Source organism: Cyanistes caeruleus, chromosome 2, assembly GCF_971803275.1.
Source record: "Cyanistes caeruleus chromosome 2, bCyaCae1.hap1.1, whole genome shotgun sequence".
Taxonomy (NCBI): Eukaryota; Metazoa; Chordata; class Aves; order Passeriformes; family Paridae; genus Cyanistes; species Cyanistes caeruleus.
The window spans coordinates 44,477,773-44,500,875 of record NC_141702.1 but is presented as its reverse complement, the minus strand read 5'-3'; the positions used below and the strand labels follow the sequence as shown (position 1 = coordinate 44,500,875).

General features: G+C 45.1%; 1 protein-coding gene across 4 annotated transcripts in view; it reads left to right on the top strand.

Moving 5' to 3' along the window:
• The window catches only part of SCML4 (Scm polycomb group protein like 4), a 64,546-nt gene that overhangs the window by 25,960 nt on the left and 15,483 nt on the right, over positions 1-23,103 (top strand). For all 4 annotated transcript variants that reach the window (XM_086876726.1, XM_023923905.2, XM_086876725.1 and 1 more), the window contains 3 exons: positions 3,953-4,082; positions 6,613-6,813; positions 9,943-10,137. In XM_086876726.1, coding sequence (XP_086732852.1) covers positions 3,953-4,082; positions 6,613-6,813; positions 9,943-10,137 — 526 coding nt within the window. The remainder of the gene's footprint in view (positions 1-3,952; positions 4,083-6,612; positions 6,814-9,942; positions 10,138-23,103) is intronic.

Here is a 23,103-nt window from a genome sequence, read left to right as displayed (position 1 = left end):
TCCTACCCGAAATCCCTGATCAGTTTTCTCTGATCACATTTCCATGATAGAAAGTCCATAAGAGTTGGGGGGGTTGGTTGTAGATCTTGTTTTAAAGCAGCCACTTTTACATCTCATGCTGTGCATGTTAAAACTTACCACATTTGATAGTCAAAAGCTGATTCAAATGCCTTACCACAAGGATTTCCCAATGAGCTCTGACAGATTTCCTCTGTCTCCCTTTCTCTTTCTTTCTCTCCACTGCTTTTTCTGACACTCATGCATATGTGCTTTCTACTGGCAGGCTCTCAGTCAGTCAGCTGGTTGGTTGGTTGGCTTTTCGATAGAGAAGACTCAGTCCAAGAAAAGACATCTTTAAGTGGAACACTTTGAGGTTTATGCTTCATTATATTCAGAGACTACTCAGGGTTTCAGTGGCCAGGAAGTAGCTAAGCTATTGTTTGCTTAGTGTACTATCTCTTGCACTAATCAGGCATTGCTTTACCTTACTCTAACAAAGGCCAGTTCTCTACTACCCCTAATAAAATGACATTTATCTGTACCTAGAGGCTGTACAGCACATTTTGCTGCAATTAATTTTGCAGTAAATTGTTCACTAGAACAGGAAACTGCCAAGAAGGGGCTTCCACACTACACATTTTACACAAGCCTTGCCTTCTGTTTATTTCCTCTTGAGTATGAGCCTGCCTGGGCCTCCAAGATCTAGGAGGTGGAAAAGGTCTGATGGTGCTCGTGAGGCAGTGCACCATGTTGGTGGGGCAGCACACACTCAGGAAGGCTCAGGGGCTGAAGAGGGGACTTTCGTGCCTCTGTTTGGGCCCACAGGACTGTGAACCAGGAAGGATATTAAGGAGTCAACAGGCAAGTGAAGCAGAATTTGTTAGGTGTACTGTCTCAAAAATAGTATCTATATAGAGAAATGTAAGTGTGAGAGCATACATGAGTTGCTAGAACCTGTCCAGAGAAGGACAACAAAGCCAGTGAAGGGTCTGGAGCATCAGTCTTATAAGGAGCAGCTGAGGCAGCTGGGGGTGTTCAGCCTGGAGAAAAGGAGGCTCAGGGAAGACCTTATTGCTCTCTACAAAGACCTGACAGGAAGGTGTAGCCTGGCAGGGTCAGTCTCTTCTGCCAGACAACCAGCAACGGGGGAAAGGGAAATGGCCTCAAGTTGTGCTAGGGGAGGTTTAGATAGAAGGTTTGGAAAATTTTCTTTGCAGAAGGGCGTTCAAGCATTGGAACAAGGGAAGTGGTGGAATCCCTGTCCCTGGAAACGTTCAAAAGACGTGTAGGTGTTTAGGGACATGGTGTAGTAGTGGTCCTGGCAATGCTAGGGAATGACTGGACTCAATGATCTTAGAGGTCTTTTCCAACCTGAATGATTTTGTGATTCTATACATACAAGTATATATGCACATCTCTTTATAAATACATATATTTCATATAAATATAGAGTGTGTACAAATGCACACAATGTATTCTTTGTATATGTGTCTATATATGGGTGTGATCAAAAACAAGCCCAGAAGCCTAACATAGGGACTACCCAAAGTTTCACTTTGCCAGCCCACTTTGCCATAGAAAAGTGAATAGTTGACATATTGCTATAGAATGTGGTAAATCATGCTGCTTCTCATCTTGCATGGAATAAATCCCAAACTGGATGGAGACCTTGATTTTTGAAACTCTGTTCTCTTCCCATTCAGTAAAGCATTCAATACTGTCTCTCATTGTATCCTTCTGGACAAAAGGTCAGGCACACAGCTGGATAAACACATCATGCCATGGGTGAGCCACTGGCTCACCACTCAGGCACAAAGGGTTATAGGGAATGGGTGACATCGGACTGGTGACCTGTCACCAGTGGAGTTCCACAGGGCTCAATCTTCAGCCCTGTGCTCTTCAACATCTTCATAAATTACTTGGATGCAGGACTGGGATACTGAGCAAAGTCACAGATAATACAGAACTGGGAGGAGCTGTTGACTCCCTCTAGGGCAGGGAGGCCCAGCAGAGACCTTGACAAATCAGAGGACTGAGCAGTCACCAACCATATGAAGTTCAATGAGGGAAAGTGCTGGATTCTGCATCTGGGATGGGGCAACCCTGGATGCACGGACAGACTGAGGAATGAGAGGCTGGAAAGCAGCGCTGTGGAAAGAGAGCTGGGGGTTGATGGCAAGTGGAACATGAGCCAGCAGTGCCCTGGCAGCCAGGAGGGCCAACCCTGCCCTGGAGGACATCAGGCACAGCATGGCCAGCTGGGCAAGGGAGGGGATTGTTCTGCTCTGCTCTGAGCTGGGGTGGCCTCACCTCCAGTGCTGGGGGCAGTCTTGGGTGCCACAATATAATAAAGACATTAAACTACTAGAGAGTGTCTAAATCAGGGCAACAAAGATGGTGAAGTGTCCTGAGGGGAAGCTGTATGAGAAGCAGTTGAGGTCACTTGGTCTGTTCAGCCTGGAGGAGACAGAGGGAAGACCTTACTGCAGTCTTCAACATCCTTGTGAGGGGAAGAGGAGGGGCAGACACTGATCTCTTCTCTCTGGTGAGCAGTAATAGGACCTGAGGGAATGGCCTGAAGCTGTGTCAGGGAAGATTTAGGTTGGGTATTAGAAAAAGGTTCTTCCCCCAGAGGGTGGCTGGGCATTGGCACAGGTTTCCCAGGGAAGTTGTCACAGCACCAGCCTGGCGGAGTTCAAGAGGACTTGGACAATGCTCTCAGGCACGTGATGTGACTTTGTGGATGGTCCTGGGCAGGGCCTTGGTGATCCTTGTGGGTCCCTTCCAACTCAGCATAGTCAGTGATTTAGCCTGCCCCAGGGGAGGTTGTGGTAAAAACTCACTCAGATGTGCCTAAGTCCTACACACTTCCCTCTCCTTTCCCCAGCTTTCTGGTTTTACCATTATACTGAAACAGCAACCATCATTTTAGACATTTGTAATAGTCACAGGCAACAAAAATCTTCATCCAAAACTTTTATTGAAAGATTTATCCAAAACTTTATCCAAAACTTTATCCAAAACTTCTACTCTCCACCAGGGATTGCTCAAGGTTTGGTTTGCAAGCAGTGCTCTGACTTAATTTCTACTTAAAATAGACTTTGTACATTGTCCACTGAAAAACAATAAAGGGAAAGAAATACCTGTCAGAAGATCACTTTGGTGTAGGACATGAAAATATATAAACCAGCAAGCTGTGTTCTTGGCTCTCTGCTTTCCCCCTACTTCCCTTCTTAGCAAGAGGAAAGGCAAGAGTGGTACCTTCAGGTCACATCCATCACATCAGTCCTTTTTAAATATGAGGACCTGATCATCGTTTGACTGGTGAGATGTTGCCAGGTACTGGCAGCATAAAGACATAATGATACTGCACTGTAAATTCAAACCATGTTTCTCTTCTCCAAGCTGGACCGCAGGTCACAAAGATCACTGGGTGCAGCGGTGCAGCAGTTTGTATTTACTAGCTGGTAATAACACAATCTGGACCACAGTGTGAGCTTATTTACATGGGTGTCAGCCCAGAGTAGCCTCTTGGTGCCACAGGATTTATACAAGATTTACACCCTTGCAGCCAAGAGCAGAATTTGGCCCTAAATTATGGTGCAGTTAAAGACCTCATGTTTCTGAGTTGTGGAGCATTGTTTACACCCACATGAAACAGGTCGTAAAATGCCATTGCACTGATTTGTTGGAGTGTTAGGCTCAATTTGCTCAGGTGTAAATAACTACCCGGTGGGTGGCATAATATTTGCATCCTGTAGCTTAAGGCGTTGCTATCTGCTGCAAATCAGTCAGGCTTCGGGCTCCAGTATCCTCCTGGGAGCAGGATGGATCTTCTGGCCTGGAGAAAGTGATGCAATAGCAGATTGCTAATGAGTGGGAGTTCATGGGGCGTGACAAACATAGAATAAAATTGGAATATCTTGTGTATACTTTCATTCTTTTTTTGCAGCTGAAATCTCGTGTCCTGATGACTCCTTTAGCAATCTCTCCACCGAGAAGCACGCCGGAGCCGGATATTAGTTCAATCCCCCAGGATGCAGCTACGGTACCCAACTCGGACACCCCACAGGCTCTCACAGGTACTCAGCCTCAAATGCTCCTTGACCAAGGGGTGAGCAGGAGCCACGGGCTCACAGCCAGATGTCACAGCCAGATGCTGGGCTTTCCAAAACAGGGGGAGCTCATGAAAATGGGGTGTTTGCAGATTAGTCTAACTACCAGTGGCAAAGAGCAGAGTTATCCTGTAAGATTGTATTTTGACTGCTGTGTGTCGAGCTTAGTGGAGATGTCAGTTCTATTCCTCTTGAAATGTGAACATCAAAAATCCATGAATGCTCTATTTTATACCTAACATTTTTCACTCCATCTAATATGTTGCAATGACCGACCTAAATCCCTGTGTGAGCATGAAGCATCTGTTACAGTTTGGGGAGAACGGAGGAGCCATGGTCTGACCATAGGCAGGGCTACCAGCATAAATACCCCAATGCCTTATCACAGCAGCAGGCGTGGTCATTTCTGAATGTAGTCACAAAACACAGCCTTACTCTTTCTTTTTGCTTATATTACCACAAGTAACATAGGTCAAGGCTTTTAAACTGATGTAAATGAGAAGAAAATCAACAAGACAGCTGATTTACCCTGAGATTTCAGCAGAGAAATGGATTAGATAACACTAGAATCTAAGCACAACATATAAATCCCATTATTTCTTAGCTGGGATGCACAGAGGAGAAGTTTTCCATCTGCTCTGGTGGCAGAATGACACTAAACTGACAATGGCAATAATGTATTTTATTCTCGTTTATCCCTTCACACACAATATCTGCAAAGCACTTGGCAAACACCAGGTGAGAGGATGGAAGTGCCCTGAGAGGTGTCCCCAGGGCTGGTTTTGGAGCAGGACAGGGAGGCACAGTCCACCAGCCCTGCCAGATCACAAGGGTGGCTGCAAAGGCAGGGGCTCCATGGTCATTTCAGGCTCAGTGGTTGCAGTGCCCTGCACCTCTGTCTGCCCATCCTCATACCACTGGCACCTCTCCTCCCAGCATCCTCCCAACAGTGCCTGCAGGTTCCCACCAGAGCAGGGCTGGCAGGAGATGAAGGGAAGCTCAAGTCAGCTTTTACCTCCCTCTCAGTTTCAAAAGGACTGTAGGGACCCCGGCTCTGCAGTGGGGGGCTCAGCACATTGCCTGCAAGCTGCAGAGTGCCTCCCCCAGCTGAGCCCTGACAAAACCAGTGGATTGTCACGCAGAAGCCACGTTCTGAAGATTTGTCAAGGCACTCTGGGAAGTCTGAACTCTGACATTCCCCTGCAATTCCTGCATGCTGCTGCTGTATTTTCAGTGCACTATCCCTTTGTTTATTTGGCACTTGGAAGGTGTGAAGTGGTATTATGATAAATATGATTTCTATTACCCTCCTGTTTACCCAGGATGTAGTGCTTGAGCCCCTTCTGCTGGTCCCTGCGAGATGGGGGAGCAGAGTGCACTCTGACAGTTGCGCTAGATTTTCATTATGGTGATGCAAACAGTAAATTATTTCCATCTTTACACAGCTGTCATCATGTCCTCCACTCTGCTTGATGGGGGTTTTTTGTCACATATCTGATTTCTGTCAGAAGATAATGTTATATTGTTTGAGAGATGACAGCTCAAGCACACTCAGCCAGCTATTATAATATGTCTCACTTTAGCCTGGCTCTGGGCTGTGTCTTAGTCGCCCTTAGTTACCGCACTGCTATCCCTGCTCCCCCCGAGATGCAGTTAGCCTCAGCCAAGCTTAAAATAAGTTCATGGTAGTGAGGAGAACACTCATTTTTTTGGCTATTGCTGGCAGGCCTGATGGCATGTAGAAAAACTGACTTTGCACCTTATGAGAGGAGGCATGCTGTGCCTGGCTTGGCTGTGGAGAGGTTGGGGCAGACTCCCTCACAGCCCCTGTGTGGCACAGTCATGTTGTTGCAGTCCCAAAATGTGCACTGCACACCATGTAGAGTTTCCCTCAACTTGATGCAGTTTGTAGAGTGTTAGGTTGGACACAGAGGGTTAGGAAGCTCCCAAAGACCAGATTCTCTGCCATGGCACTGTGCAGCATAACCCTCCAGAAATTACGGCTGCATTAGAGTCAGAAGATGCAAGGATCCAAAGCCTTTCCAAAAGTCACCCCAGAGCAGTGCTTCTCACAGTGTCTCTCAATGAACCAGTCTAAAAACAGAGGAAAAAAAAGCCAACAACCTGAAAACACAGCTCAGGCTGGCATTCCCTTCTTGCTCTGAAGTCACCACTGGTAGTCCCAGCACATGTTTCTGGTTACAAGTTGCATGAAGAAGGTAGACTCAAGAGAGCAGACCCCAGGCACAAGGAGGAACTTTTTCAGATGTGTGTAGCTTATCCTATTCCGTGACACTGAGCTAGACCTAAACTCTGCTTGTTTTGCTCTGGCAATGGGTCATTAGCACAAGGAAGTCTGTCTCTGCCATCACAAATGGCAACAGTTCACCAGTGAAGGAAGAACTTGGGGAATGAATAGAAATTTAGAATGTCAGCATTTCCTAGGATGTTCTCAGGACTGTTTTGTAATAATCTTGTTGGGATTTTATGTCTGCAGTCTGCATTTATGTCAACAAACAAGCAAACCTGGGGCCATACCTTGACAGAAAGAAGGTGCAGCAGCTGCCAGAGCACTTTGGCCCGGAGCGGCCGTCGGCGGCTCTGCAGCAAGCAGTGCAAGCCTGCATCGACTGTGCACTCCAGCAAAAGGTGGTCTTCTCCCTCATCAGGCAGGGCTATGGAGGCGAGATGGTGTCAGGTAAAGCATCTTTGTAAGGGGTTTGTGGCCATTAGGAGGCGCTTGAAGTGTTAAGTGTCCCTCAATCCTCACTGCCCTGGATGTCCTGGTCCCATCAGTGGGATGGCAACCAGCTTCGAATATCCCTTATGCTTTTGTAAAATGAGCTGCTGCAGGAATCACCTTGGTGTCATATGAAAGAATGTTGGTAAGGGGTATTGCAGTGGCGATTCAGGTGAGGAACATGCACTCCAGAGTCTGCCTCTCACCACTCTTTGGAGCAGTGCTGAGGCCAGGGCTGAGAGATGTTTTCATGCAGCTGTTCAAGAATGGGCAGCAGTGCCAGCCCACTTCATGACACACATTGCCACCACAAGTACATATGCATGCCTCTTGTAATGAGGCTGGAAAAACTCTGGAACGGGTTGCCCAGAGAGGTGGTGGATGCCCCAAACTCAGACATACCCAAGGTCAGGTTGGACGGGCTTTGGAGCAATCTGAGCTAGCTGAAGATGTCTCTAGTCATTGCAGGAGGGTTGGACTAAGTAACCTGTAATGGTCCCTTCTAGCCAAAATCTCTCTATAACTCTATGATTCTGTGTTTCTCAAAAGGACAACTTTCATGGAGTTTAGCTGTTGGTGTGTACCCCACCTGCAGCTCATGAGCCAAACCTGCTCTCCACCACAGGAATTGCAAAAGTCCCATGGCAATTCCTCATGCAGCAGGACTGCTCACAGTCTACACAAATATATCAGAGAGAATCAAAGACCAAGGGGAACTTCCCAGCAGCTCCTCACCTTCCCACAGTGGCACTTCTTGCTGTGCCTTGATGAACCTCCCATGTCCCACGGTGAATCCCCCGGCCTGGTTCTCAGCGTGAATGTGAACTGTTCTTCTATCACAGCAAGAGTTTTGTGTCACAACATTCTTTTGGCATATGGGGATGCGGTGGGAATGAAACAATGGTGGGAATATGGGAACAGCACTCTCCAATGAGCTGCTGCAGATGAGTCAGGCATGAACACAAAGCTGAGGATTTCAAGTCCAATCAGTTTTGCAGGGACTGCAGATGCTCAGCTGTGCCACTGGGACCTTCTTGTGTGGGAGCCCAAACTCTGGCCCTCTGTGCAGCATATAAATCCTGCTTCTTCCCTCTCCTCAAGCTCTCTGTAATCACAGGTGTGCCTTCCCTAAGGGACACCAGAAATACTCTGAGAATGATCCAGACTTGTTCACAGAAACACAAGACTGAAGCAACTTAGTGCAAAACCTCACTTTTGCCTAGTTCTGCGCTGCATATATGATTTTCATTGCAATCAGGAGAGTCATATTATGCACCAAGCCTGCCAAACTCCTTGGTCTCAGTTCCTCTGAGCTGGCTCAGCTTCAGCTTCACCTGAACTAAAAGCACCTGGTCAACATTTCTCCCAATTTCATGCTTCTTCTAGTCATCAAAGAGGGGTGAATGGCCTCCTAGTCGTGGCATGGCTCTGAAATTGCATCTTACCCCCAGCAGTGCAGAGGTTTGTCAGGGGCTTTCCAATCCTCCCATGGCTTGGCTCACAGATGTTCAACCAGCTGTGGAGCATGATCCCTCACAGCAACTTACGCCAACAGGAAATCTCTGAAGTTATCCCCAAAATTATAAGTCTAATGTTGCATTTTTTTCTTGTTAGTAGTGATGGGAGACTATAGGATTGGGAAAGAACCTTCCAGGTGAAACACATCACATTGTCCTCCCTTCAAACCTGTTGAAATTGAATGTGTCCTGCTACAACTGATCCTGGTGGGTCTGTTTTGAAACCTCTACCCCTCCCATGGCTGGGACCTTATGCCTTTTTTGATTCCTGGCTAAATATGTCCCCTGACAAGTTTACCAGGAATTTTATTTGCTCTGTTCTTACCCTTAAATGTATTTCTAAGAGAGCCACCCTCATCCTTCTAGGCTGAAATACACAGTTCCTTTCAGGTAAGGAAGATCACCGAATCAGTGAAAGGAATGCAGGTGTCTTGCCACAGTCCCACACAGCAGGATGGTGGTGGCTGCAGTGCCACAGGGAAAATTTCTGTTCCCCAAACATCAATGCAGTCTGCCTGTGCACTTGTGCAAGTGTGAATTCACCCTTCTTCAGCCTGTATGACCAGAATGATGCCCATCAATCCATCTCAGGTTTCTCCAGAACTTTGAATAGTGGCTTTAACAATCCATTTTCTCTCCTGGAAATGTTTTGTTCCACACCTTCTGGAAATACATCTGAGTTTTTCATGACTGTGTCACCTTGCTGTTTTATGTGGGTTATTTTGAGCCTCTTCAAATAGTTATGGATTTCTGCTTCTTTTCCAGATTTTTTTTCCACTCATTTTTACTATTACAGAAAACAAAATCAGTTGATCCTTTCTGTGCAATCTCCCAGTCATCTTCTCCATTGATGATGTCTGCCAGCCTACAGCATTCACAAAATCTTCTTGTGCCAGCACAGACTGCTGCTGGTTTCTCTCTGGGACTTGGGGTCTCCTGCCAGCAGACCCTGTTGTCATTTCTTGACCCACCTCTTGTATGCAATCATTTTCAATTTAATGAAAGATTTATCATACTTTACTGAATTCTGGATAGACCACAACTGCCAACATTCCCTTGCCTATAAATGCAGTTAACTCAGTAAATAAAGATCAGTGATGAAGCTGTTACCTCTCTCTTCAGTACAGTCCTGGTACCTTTCATTCATTCACCATTCCTTTAATTCTTATCTCTCCATTATATTTTAAAACCCTGGGTACTGCTGAAGTCAGCCTAACAGCCCATCACTATTGGTGATCACTGCAGATCACTTTCTTTCCCCTTCCTTAGACCAGGGTATTATAATTGCCTCCTTCTAATCACACAATACAATTTTCAGATGGATGCATATATTAGAAAACCTTGCACTGCTGGCCATACCAGTCAGCATCTTTCAGCTCTCCAGGGGGAAGGTGATCTGGGTCACACAAACTCAGCTCCTTAAGCTTCTCCAGTTGTGTGCCTCAGGCAGCGTAATTTTGCAAAATATTTTAAGACATGCAAATACCCGAGTAAAATTTCTTCCCCTGCTCTCCTTCTCTCTTCTGCCATGCATCCACAGGTATTGAATTGCTCCTGTTTTGCTTTCCAGTTTCAGCTTCTTTTGAGGGCAAGCAGCATCTCCAGAACCTGCTGGTAGTGAACAGCATCGGGTATGTCCTGCGCTTCCTGAAGAAGCTGTGTCGCAGCCTCCTGTGCGACAATCTCTTCAGCAACCAGCCTTTCCAGCCGTACAGCGCCGTGATGGACAGCCCGGAGGGCTATGAGAACACACGGATGGAGGCAGGTAGGCTGCGTGACCACCTTGAGCTCAAGGTTTCACAGAGCTGGAGAAATGACTGTCTTTTTCTTGGTGCTGTGCTCTGTGTGATAGGGAGCCATACAGGCTCCTCTGTGGGGCCCTTCCAGAGGGAGGCAGTGAGCTTATTCGAGTTATTTTCCCTGTGGCTCTAGAGGAGGTGTTTGGGTTAGAACCACTGTGTTGAAGTGCCCCAGCAAAGAACTTTTGGGCCAGCATATTATTATGCTGGTACATATTATTAGCTGTGGCATAGGCAGCCTGGATCCCGATCTGCCTCCTCCGTCTGTGAGCATAAACCTAAACGAGCTGGGACTGCTAAGTGGTTTGCTTTGCCACTTACAGAGATGTTTCTCCTTGATTAAAACCTTCTGGGACCAGCAAGGTCCTTGTCTTAGTGCTTGACCATGTGGGGCAAAGCCTGGAGGAGCTCTGGCATGAGGCAGATGCATCCAAGGATGGTGGTGGTCCTGAGGGGCGCCGGCCCTGAGCAGCACTGGGCTCCCAGATGGATGGGCACTCCTGAGCTTCCTTCCTGCTCATGTTCTGGGACTGGGTGCTGGCCCCACACAGCCTCCAGGGAGCTGGGACTCCTGCAGCCTCATCTGCAACCAGAGGCTGGAAAGCCACCCTGGGGCTTCACTATGGCATTGCAAAAACAGGTTTAGAAATAAAGAAAGATGTAAATTATGGACATGAGCCTTCATTTCACCTGCAGGCTTCCTCCTGACTTAAATTATTTTTCCTTTTCTTTTATTAACAACACAGTGGGTGTTTGGGGAGGACACTGTCTCTCATGCATTCAGTTTAATGGCAGATACATGCTGGCAGATGAGTGAAAGGTGTTTTAGTGTCCACAATCATGATTTTTGAATCAGTTGTTCACCAAGAATACCCTCAGTGTGCACATTGCTCACCAAAGCCGGGAGAGGGCTGCACACACGGTGCAGAAATCATCTTTTTGTACAAAGAAATCCAGCTGCCACTCTTACACATAGGGGAAGAAAGGCAGGAGCCCAGACTGGAAAGCAGTATTTTTCTTTCCTCTCCACTAGGACATTTGCAGCAAGCTGAATTCTTCTGAGAGGTCAAGGGATTTCTGTAGCACTGAGTGAGTGCAGCCCAAGAGGCCTGGCATTTGTGTTTGCATTTGCATTTTAATTTGCATGTACATTTGCATTTACTTTCTCACGGCAGGGCTGTGTGTGAGAGCAGGCAATTCCACAACCAGAGTTTTTACAGTTGCTGTTACACTCTGAGCATCCCTCCCCACAAAATTCCAGTGCAGATGTCCCTGACACCATCCTCTCTGGATCTCCCCAGACACTGAGGATGGGCAGAACATTATTCATCCCTCAAACTAGACAAGAGATGTGAGTGTAAGCAAAGCTTCTTTCCTGGGTCTCCCACTGTGGGGTGGGGGGTGTGTGTGTGTATGTGTGCAATCAATATCCCCCCCAAGAAGCAGCATGGACTGGGCAGCCTGGGCTAGTCAGGTAGGTTTCATTAGATATGAGGAAGGAATTCTTTACTGTGAGGGTGGTGAGGGACTGAAATAGATTGCCCAGAGAAGCTGTGGGTGCTCCATCCCTGGAAGTGCTCAAGGCCAGGCTGGACTGAGGCGCTGAGTCGATGTTTAATGCTGCATTGCCTAAATCTCCTTCCATCTCCCCGGGAGCCAGCATTTCTCTGCAGCAAGGTCAGCACGGGGGTTCCTCTGCTATGCAGAGCAGAGACAGGGTTTCCCCACGGTGCAGTGACAAGGAGGACTGTAGGAGCTCTGCTGCAGGCAGGTTTGTGAGGGCACCTGTTGGGATAAAGCTCGCACGGAAGGAGCAGGGCCATAAAAAAGCATCACAGGAAGCCATGCAAAACAACCACATTTTTCACTGTTTCTGTTCCCCGTCTTGTAATCGAGGTGTCCTTTCTTTTAAAATCATTTGCTTTTCAGCCCCTTTGCACCAATGAATCTAATCCATGTATTGGCTTTGGTGCAGTTACTCTTGATTTACACCGTCAGAAGGGAGAGGAGAAGCCGGCATCGTGTCCAGTCATATTAATCCACTTACCCCATACAGGAATCACCTTTTAACCTTGCCCCAAAGCACATGCCCCTAAGCCATAATTCACCTGTGCTCACAGCAAGCTGCCAGATGCTAATGGCTGTGTACAGGCCAGGTGGGATTTGTTGACATATGCATATATCACTTAGAACTGTGTTTTACATGCCTAGGAAGTGCACACTCATCAGGCTGTGCCTAGGGCTGGCCTCTGCATTGAGCCTTGCTGGCTGTGCATTACCTTCCCTGTACTTGAGCCTCACGCTCTGCCTGCCTTGCCAAGGCCCCTCACCTGTCTCTTGTCTCACATGGGACATTCCCCAGGACTTTCTCTCAGCTGTGAAGGGTCTTTCTGGCTGTTATAGATACATATTATATTGTTGGCTTTTTGCAAATAATAAAATGAATGTTAGATGCATAAGGTTAGAAAACTTTGTTATATTAATATAGTTCCTCCTATTTCTGTTATTGATGAAACTTAGAAATACTAGTATAATATACATATATGTTGAGCTATGACATATTATTAAAACAAAAGCTACTTTTGTTTGTATAAGACTGAAAAAGATAGTTAGAGATGCCCCTCCATTCTTATGTTATCTTGTCCAGATAAGGACAGCAGTGACCAGAGCTCTGGGGGAGGAATTTACTGCATTTCTGTTATCAGAGAATGTGAAACTCGGTGGAGCCAAGAAGATTGATTTATTGAGAAGGGGGGGGGAGTCAAAAACTAAACAGAGAAACATCCAAAACTTAAGAAGAATGTTTGAATCATGTATTAGAATTTATGAATATGTAGTAGGACTCTGTTTTTAAGGGACAATCCTTTGTTAGTAAGGGGTGCTCTCTTGGCTGAATGCAGAGACACCTGGCCGTATCTGTACACTTTGCTTTATTTTTATCTCCTAATTGTCTTTCTATTAAACTTTTAAATGCTATAAAATATATGTGAACTTTGTTTTTCACATGGCTCAGGAGAGTGATTTGTGGGCAGCAGTTGTCTCTGGTTGAGAGATAACTCCCAGGCCTTCCTCTGGGAAATGCCCAGCTTCTGGTCTGCATTACAGCAAATCCTGAGATGTTCCCTGTCACCACAGCACCCGGGTTCAAAGCACTTCTGGACCTGCACTCCAAAATTTTCCAGGGGAGCAGTAGAGCAGTTTGAGGTAAAATGAAGGCAACAGCTGGGTGACCTGTGCAGAAAACTCTGTGAAGTGGGGCAGGGGCTGAGTGATGGGAAACCAACAGAGATGTTGTAAAGTGCCTCCACTCTGTGTTCAGATTTCATCATTTGCCTCATGCTCAGCTAACAGGGGCTTGGATGGGAGCATATGAAAAGTACATTTCTAGGACACCTACATACTGTTGACATGCACCTATGAGATACTATATTATTCTTCAGAGAAAACCATGTTTGCTAAAAAAACTTATGGCTAACCTGATGGTGGGCACAGAAATAGAAGAAGTTTCCCTTATGTGGGAAGCATGAAGTTTCCCTTTCAGTCAATCCTTTCCTTGCACTTTCTGTCCCAAACGTTGGGTTTTGGCTATTTTGTGCTGTGAGACAATTGATGTCTCCACACAGAGCATGGCTCCACGTGGCTGCAGCAAAACTTCATGCAAGAGCTTTGGTGGCCACCCTGTATTATTATTACTACTGAAGAAGATGGGGAGGTCAGAGAATAATGTCCCCAGCCTTGCAGTTCTCCCCATGGCCAAGTCAAATTTGGAAACATAGATACCATATGGAGTTCCCTACCACTGTCCATGGGAGAACAGCTTCTCTTTTTGTGGCACTGGCTGAAAGTAGGGATCTATATGGAGCAGAAGCACAGCAGGACACTAGTGCCTCTGTCTGTAGGAAGGTGGGCTCTTCCTATCCACAAGCCCTTGAAAAGCTGGTATGACAAGCACAAGAGCAATGCACAATAGGAGTGTGACTAAGTAGGCAAGCCACTGGCCTGGGAACTGGATTTTTATAAGACTTTCCCATTGACTATGTGGGCAAGCCACTCTTCCCTGCTGTGCCTTTATTTGAGTATGTGTCAAAGGAGGGCAATAATTCTTACCAACATGTGCAAAGCCCTTCTAAAACAGCTAGGAAAAAAAGAACAATATGATAGAAAACCACATATTATTACAATCAATATTTTTTGTTGCAAGCACCAAATAAACAGCAGCACAGAAGTTTAAAGCTCTGAGAGGGTAAGAAAAATGTTGTCTTTCTCCTTTCTAGTACCCTGGCTTGTTTAATCTTGTCTTGTTGCATGCTATGAAGAGCAGTGCTCCTGGCTTCTCAGCACACTTGGAATAAATGGCTTTTATGGCTATCAATAGCTTCAGTGCTCCTCAGCATTTAATTACCTGCAAAGGCCATTTATTGCCTCATATATTCCTCTACCATGATCATTATCCTTTAAACAATAAATAAAACATTAAGGTCACTCTTAAAGAGGGAGCAGAGCCATCCAGCCACAACAAAGTATAATATTAAAAGTTTATATGGTCTTTGGGGCTTTTGGATTGATGGCAGAGCCTGCAGTACAGCTGAGAAGGGCTGGGATGTCCTTCCTTCCTTCCTTCCTTCCTTCCTTCCTTCCTTCCTTCCTTCCTTCCTTCCTTCCTTCCTTCCTTCCTTCCTTCCTTCCTTCCTTCCTTCCTTCCTTCCTTCCTTCCTTCCTTCCTTCCTTCCTTCCTTCCTTCCTTCCTTCCTTCCTTCCTTCCTTCCTTCCTTCCTTCCTTCCTTCCTTCCTTCCTTCCTTCCTTCCTCCCTCCCTCCCTCCCTCCCTCCCTCCCTCCCTCCCTCCCTCCCTCCCCCTCCCTCCCCCTCCCTCCCCCTCCCTTCCCCTCCTCACCCCACCTGACATGCCTGTCCTCCCAACCATCCTGCCTTCCTGAAACAAGGTGTTCCAGGTGGCCACTCTGTGGAAGAGCTGAAGGAGAGGCAACTGCTGCTACAGCTGCATGTTGCAGCCTAGAGCAGCCCAGAGGAGGGACAGGAACAGTTTAGGATGGTCCAAAGGATAGGAAGTAAAGGCGCAGGGTTGAAAGAAAAGAGTCAGTCAGTGCTCCTGTGGAGGGGTTTCATGAGGGTGGTAGCAGAGGCTTTAGCATTCAGACCCTTTAAGGCTAGATCAGAGGAAACTAATAAAATGTACACTAAGAAGCAAATCCTGGCAGGAAGAAAAATAAGAGATGGATGGAAGAGAGAAAATTCAGCTGTGATGTATTTTGCCTGGACTCTATAGAATTGGCAGAATTGGATAAATTGAACTTTCTGACCTTTAAATTGTGAGATTACTGTTTGCTAAGTCACAAATGAAGACTCTCCTTCTCTTCCTTTAAGTTTATGAAATTGTATGTCTTTGTGGATGCTAAGCAATGGAGCTGTAAGCAGGGACATCCCTTCAGCAGCCAGCCCAAGGGAAATTCTCCTTCCCACATTCTGCTGGGCTGCTTTACCTTCACTGACTTGAGGGGGTGCAAGAAAGTTCATCCCTTTTGAAAAGTTACCCCTAGGGAGGAGGGTGGGCTTTCTGCTCTCAGCAGTGAATAAGGAAAAGCCCAAAGGTGCTTTTTGCCTTCAGCCCAAGATGTGCTCAGTGCCATGGCACAGACACTGACAGCGCTGGGCATTGCCTGGGCTGCAGCCATGGAGGTTAGAAAAGAGAGCCAAGCTATGAAATAGAATTTAAGGCTGCTTTATTTCTCCATATCAAAGGGTATGCATAAGGAAAGTGGATGAAATGATGGGCATAAATGCATGAAGCATGATGGATGAGATCATATCCACTACAGAAAAGCACACCCCTGGGTATATGCATTTAATTCAAGCTTTACAAGCAGAGTCATGTGGAGGAAGCACAGACACTTTCAGAGCCCTAGTCAGGTAAATCATGTGATTGTTACTCTATTTTAGCTCCAGATTTAGCTTTAACTTTGTTTTAGCTGGTTAATACATTTCCCTAGAGCTATATGATTCCTTTAGGAGATATCTGAAGCGAATAGTCCAGGCATTTTTTTAAAATAGCTTAAACTAAAGCTGAAACAGGAATTTCCATTCCTAAACTTTTAAAATATTGATCCAAATACCTGTGATCCAATATACCAGTATTTCGAGCAGTCAGATGAGCAGGCCACAATCCAGAAAAATGATGATGGGAGACCTATCCAAGTGCTGCAAGCATAAGCCAATATGACTCACCTGTTTTTTTAAAGTTACAAGTGGGAAAAAAGGGTGAACCTCATGATCCAGCACTTATTAAGTAAAAGATAAAACACGAAAGGTTTTGGAAGAAAAGAGAACTTTCGCTTGTGAATCTGGATGAGAGGGCACTTGCTCCTTGGACTGCCTGGTATGTGGTTCCAGGGGCAAGGCCTGGACTTGCACCTCCATGGCAGGAAGCAGAGACAACTGAGAGTGGGGAAATGGAATATGGCATTTAGGCTGTTTCAACATGACAGGTTTCAAACAAGATTCAGATTTTTTTTCATGGGACATTTCTGATTTTTGCTTGGATGTTCTTCAGTTTTTCAGCTCAGTTTCACCCTCCTCATGTGGCTCTTTTTTAGACTTTTATCGTCATCCCTCCCTCATCTGTCTTTATCTACCTTCTGTTTCTTTCTATCCTTCCCCAGTTCACTACAAAACAAATGGAAACTCACACATAGTGGCATTTCTATTTCCATGGAAATAAAATATCCACTGTTTTTACTTAAAAAGTCTCGGCCACTGTTTAATCAACAGCACTCCCCAGTTCCTTAGGATTTATTTGTTTGCAGTAATTATACAGAGTGCATCAAAATGCCTTTCAGAAAGTAGTAACACACAGCATCTGCCTGAAGAACATTAATCTGTTGGCAAAATGAGTGCAAAGCAGGGGATTAAAGCAATTAAGAGAGTACCAGAAGCAAATTGTTGGTGGTGATGTGCAGCTTGGTGTTTCTGCTGTCCATGGGCAGTGAGCAAGGTAAGGGTGCAAGGCAAGGAGTTGCACCACCAGCAGCTGGACAAGAGAAGTACATCCTCTGACTGAAAAAAAGCTGCAAATGGTGGCTTGGGGAATCAGGGACTTTGTGGTGGGTTTGTTCATGGAAGAGAAAAGGTTACAGAAGTGACATAAACAAAAAATGTGGCAGTGGCTTGATGGTTTTCATCAGAGAAGTTGGATTGAAGGAAAATGAAGTGAGGCTGGGGTTGAGTCCTAGGATGGGATCCCAGGCAAGCCCAGCTCCCCAGCAGCATGGCACAGTGATGTGGAGGGATCTGGAGGGTCATGGAAAGAGGAGGGGATAAAAAGGCTCAGCAAAGGGGAATCGGTGAGTTCCTAGCTTCTGGGATTGAGGTCAGCCAGGGATGTCAGAAGCAGAACCAGAGAAGACAGAAAAAGAGGTTTTTTGAAGGGGAAATAAGACTTCAGGGCTCATATATATTGCACTTATATGGCAGAAGAAAAATCAGAAAGTTCAGCAGAGCAGCAGCACTGGGAGAAATGAAGCAAAGACTTTATATAAGATCTTATACCTGCATACAAACACATGCACAGGCTCATGCTTTATAGGTACTATTCTACCTGTTTCTGGATGGTATTATTATATTTATTAATGAGCAAACACAGCTTATTTTGAAGTCACTGCATTTTCTGTAGACATCTCACTTCTTGTACCTCAAATTATTTGTTTTTCAAACAATAAAAAAAAATACTGTTAAATATTTTAAGCCAGTACTAAGTGATATGGTTCAGGGACATTCACCATGGTGGTAGCAAAACAGAAATGCACTAAGTACTTCATCTGCAGAGAGTCCTAGTATAATACCTTGAAATTTTCATATAGCGCCGTCATTTTCATCTAATCTGTTCTGTATACAGCTTTTTGTGACTTCTATCAATGCTGATTTATAGGGATATGGAGTGTATTATAAACTACAGAAAAACCCCTCTAGCTACTGCTAGAAGCTGGAAACTGAGATCAATCGCAGCCTCTCCCATCTCCCCCTGCCAGTGCAGAACCATTGCTGTGCTGAGACACAAAACTATACAACCCTGATAAATCTTCTTTTCATGATGTACACTTTGGTATAACATAAAGGCAAGTGAGAAGGGAGGTGCAGGTTTGAAATCAGGTGGAAGAGACCAAAGGAAGACTTTTTCTACAGCCTAGATCCCTGTGTCATTGAAATCCCTTTGCCTTCACTCGTGCATGTGCCTAAACAATTTGCCTGTGCTGTAACATAGGACTAAAACCTCTCTGTTGTAACAAAATACATTTACTCATTCCTCCACAAGCACTTTAAAAATGGAAAATATTCTTCAATGGGTTATTTATTCACACCAGCACCTTTTATTATTAAATCTAATATATTTGTCAGCAGCTAGCTTTTGAATTTACTCTACCTTTTTATTCAGTTTGGACAATAAAACCGTGTTGATCTGTTCCCAGCTGGTTTCATTCCCTGGTTCTACTGCATTAAACACAATGTGGCTGTTGTCTGGCTGCAAACACTCAAGGGAAATTGTTTAAATAATGAGAAAAAAATTGCTTATGTTGAAGACCTAATCAGGACAACACTGGATTTTGGAAAAATTTTCTAAAAAAATTTAGATTCTTGATGTTAACTGACTGGCAGCTTCTCCTTGGGGGACTCAGCATTTCAGTTACTGCAAAATATTTTCTAGCAGCTAGGACACAGCTAGATGATACATGGTGCAGTAAAGCCTCAGACTAAACCCTGGAGAATTCATTGCAGGTTTTATCTCAACAGTGTGACCACAGATTCAGTGTTCATAATATCTGAATTCACCAGTGAATGAGGCATATTTACATTTTCCTGTTCTGACTGACTACTAAGCCCCCCTTTTTTCCCCTGTGGATGCAACTGCGTGTTCCTACAACCCATAGACTAAAAACCACAGGCGTGACAGCCCTGGCCCACTGCTGGCGGATGCCCTGGGCTGCCTGCTCTCTTGCTGCCTCTCTGCAGCAGCCTCAGGGATGCTGGGACTCCTTGGGGAGGTGTCTCCGTGCCACTCTGCCTTGGCAGGCAGTGAGCAGCTCGGCTCTGCTGCCACAAACCAGATGTCTCTCCCTGTAATGTTTTCCTTGTCCAGCCAAACCGTGGCAGCCAAGGGGTGGTGTGGAAAAGGCCGGGTCCTTGCCCAGCTGCACAGGGGGCAGATGCACGCAGCAGAGAGCGGTGTTGACATGGTAAAGAAACATCTGCTAAGGGGTGACATCATATTCTCACTGTGCTGCACGTCTGGACGGGCAGTGGAGCTAAAAGGAGTGGGCTGGTGCTGTAATCCCAGAGTAAATCACAGCAGCCAGGGCTGGAAAGTCTTAATCTATCACAGGAGACTCTTATCTTTAGATACATGTATGCAGGCTCAAACTGCAGGGAAGATAAGGGCCGTGGTACATTCCTGACTGACTGGACAGAAATGTGTGAGGCTGTTTGGAAGGCATGGAGAAATTTCTTTTAAAATCTTTTGAGAGTTGATGTTTAAAACAGAAGATAGAAGTTTGGAGCCAAGGCATATCTTCCACAATCTTAAATACCGTTTATACCTTTCTGCTCTCTCCCTCTCTGGTTTATTCTAGATTGAATTGATGGTTAAACTTATCTGAAGGATTTCATCTTGCATTTCAGCATTTGCTTTCTGTTTTCCCCCACTTCTATTTTTCCTTTCACGAAGGCTGAGGTACAGGGTTTCTAAGCTGCTGCTTTAAACTGTCCCCTCCCTTCCCCCCCTCCACCTCCCCAGCAGGGCAAGTGCCATCCTTGTGCAGGGAGCAGGAGCCAGGCTCAGGAGCTATAAATACAGGCAGAGATAAAGCTATACAAAGGAGGAGCCTCTCGATAGGATTTTGACACTATGGCTGGCTCCTCTCAAAATGACTGGGAGATGAAAAAAGGCTGTCCCTGGCTGGGAGAAAGGAGAGGTCTGAGGAAGCTATGATATCATGCTGCTTAAAATATGGAGTTCACATCTGGTCAACCCATTATAGACAATATATGGTAGCACTTTAAAAGGTACAGGAAAGGGTCAGAGGGCAAAGCCCATCACTAAATGATATGAGGAATAGGAGACGACACAAAAAAAGGAATAGTGGGGGCAGAGAAAAGAAAGACAGAAATAAATCTGTATTGACTGTGAGGAAAAGAAGTTAATGGGGAATTTAATTAAAGCAAATACAAATGATTGAGCATTGCAGGTGGTAAAGTAAAAGGTTATGAAATGACATTAAAATATTGTCCTAGAAGGGAGGGCAGCTGTCCTGGGAAGCTATTGTAAAAGATGTGTAAAAGAGAAACTCCTTGTCTTGGGGATAAGTGTCCAGCATGTTCAGAGCAGAGGGTGGCCTGCAATGCCCCATGCAGCCTTTACCCAGATGGAGTCACTTCATGGCTGTGCAGGAAATGGCCTGTTAACTGGGAAAAGGGATTCTGGTCCCACTTCACTGCCCTGACCTCAGGCTCTGCTGTCCAAGCAGCAATCGGGGGATGAACCCAGAAAAATGCATGGGTTGGATCAGTGAAAGTGTGAGATGGGTGGAAGGGAAGCAGGCTGGGGAGAAAATGGTTATGAAAATCATAGGGTGGGAGGAGAGAAAATAGAAAAGAGAGATAGGGAAATAACTGGCAAAATGGAAAAAGGGTGATATAGGTGCAGGAAAGTGGAGTTAGAGCAAGGTCGAGATAGTGGTAATAAGACAGAAGAGAAGTAGGAAGAGGTGACAGGGAAGAACAGAGGGAGAAGCATGTGAGGGGTATAAGGGAATGGAGCTTGAGAGAGGGAAAGAAAGATGTAACATGAGCAGTGATGTAGGAGCAGCAGCAGGTGAGGAAAGTGGCACAAGACTTGTTTGGCCTGGGAGAAGAGAAGGCAAAATAGAGTGTCTCTGGAGTGTACAAGGAGATTTTCCTTTAGAAGAGATACTAACAAAGTTTGGGCTTTTTTTTAAGATGTAGAAGAAAAAGTAAGTGATTAGATCTGCTCAGGAAAAGGTCAGCTAGGGATCATCTTTCCTGTGTATATACTATTCTTCATTTCCTGCTTGACTTGAAACTGATTTTCATTTGCTTTCCTAATGTACAATGAGAGCCAATTCTTTTGTCTTTCTGGAGTCTCTATTCCCAGATGCCACCAAAGGCCCAGTGTTTTTGTTCTGCATTCACACGTGCAGTATGCATCTGTGTGGCACTCCACAGCAGCAAATGGGTACTGCTGGGGCAAAGAACTCGATGTATTGCAGGAGTGAGAGACAAAACAAGGTCTTTTCCTTCATCCTAATGTAGAACTGAGGTCCAGAGATGACAGATAACCTGACCAAGGTCACACCAGAGGTTTGCAGCACAGCTGGGATGTCACCTGCAGATTCTTTTAACTCCCAACTGACCTATCTTCAGGAATTTGGCTAGGAAACTTAAAGGCTTACTTTCAAGAAGCTCAGCTAAAGAAATGCGCATGTTTAAATTATGAAGGCAATTGTGGCTTTTTTCTCTCCTTCTTTGTGGAATTTTAAGGTGTGCTGGGTGCAACAGCCTTGGGCTTTTCAATCCAGTTGCCTGTGGACCATTCATGTAAAGGAAAACTATGCCAAAATGGCTTAAGCATTTAAGCAGGGTGGTGAGCACTTGTAACAGAGACTACTGTGCTCAGAGCAAAAGCTCGAAGAACCTTTCTCATAAATCCTGCTTTAAAGCAGTGTGTACTAGTTTCTCACTAATATGTGGAACTGACTCCCTACAAAACAAAATATGAAAGCAAGTCAGAATACAGAAGGGCTAAGCTACAGATTGATGAAGTGTTGCATTTTCAACCCCAATAGAGACTTACATTTTCTTCTATTGTCTGAGAAAATATGGGTTTTTTCCTAATTGGCCAAAGTGGGATTAGAAGCTGTGATGGCCACACACTTTACAACGCCTTCTGGGTGCTTACAAAATGCAGATATTTTCATGCACATCATCACTAGAACCTCAATTCATGCAGCTTCTCTGTGCTACAAACTAAAAAAACCCTGGAAAAATAGGAACACAAAGAGCTTCCACAGGGTTTTTTAGTTTTTGGACAGTGGGACACTTGAGATGATCCCTGCTCCTCCTGGTCTAATGAAGACATTAAAATTACTTTTAAAATTCCCAGAGCACATTCCCCTGGGGAATGTTTCATACAGTAATGAATGGAGGCTCCAGCTTGTTCCATGGCAATAGGCATCATTACTCCCATTTTAGAGTCTAAAGCAGAGATGTAGAATAAATTGATCTAGATCAAGAAAAGAGTCCTAGTCAAAGTTAGGAAGATTGACTCCTTCTTGTAGTCTTGTACATAGTTCATGGGTGTCCTTCCACAGGGAGATTATATCTATACATATATCTGCCTTATTTCACACAGACTGTTGAGACAGTCTGACATCCATCAAAAAATCCTTGGTGTCTGCTCAAAAATTTTGAAGTAATTTACATCCATGGCAATAAAAGCTGTATGCTGTTTATTTAGCAGGGCTCTTTTAATGTGCTGTTTGTTGTTTTGATAGTCTATGTCTTCTTCATATTGTAATCATATTAAAAGAGCATTCTTTTCCTGGAATAAAGAGGTAATGATTCACAAGAGGCATAATTATTCCATGCAGTGCAGGCAGGATGCTGCAGGAAGAGCCATCTTCTTTATGCATAAGAGGCTTTTATTGCAAGTGTTCTACACAGTAATTAAATTCCTTTGAATGAGGAGGCTTGATTGGATTTTCTTTGGTTTATTTGGGAGGAGTTTGAAAAGCAAGGTATTTAGCTCAATTGCTTTATAATTTTGGCATCTGTTAGAGGTTATGGAGAAAGGTTCAGTGTCTGATTCCCATTTCTCTTATGTGTTACGTTATCTGAACTCCCTTGAAT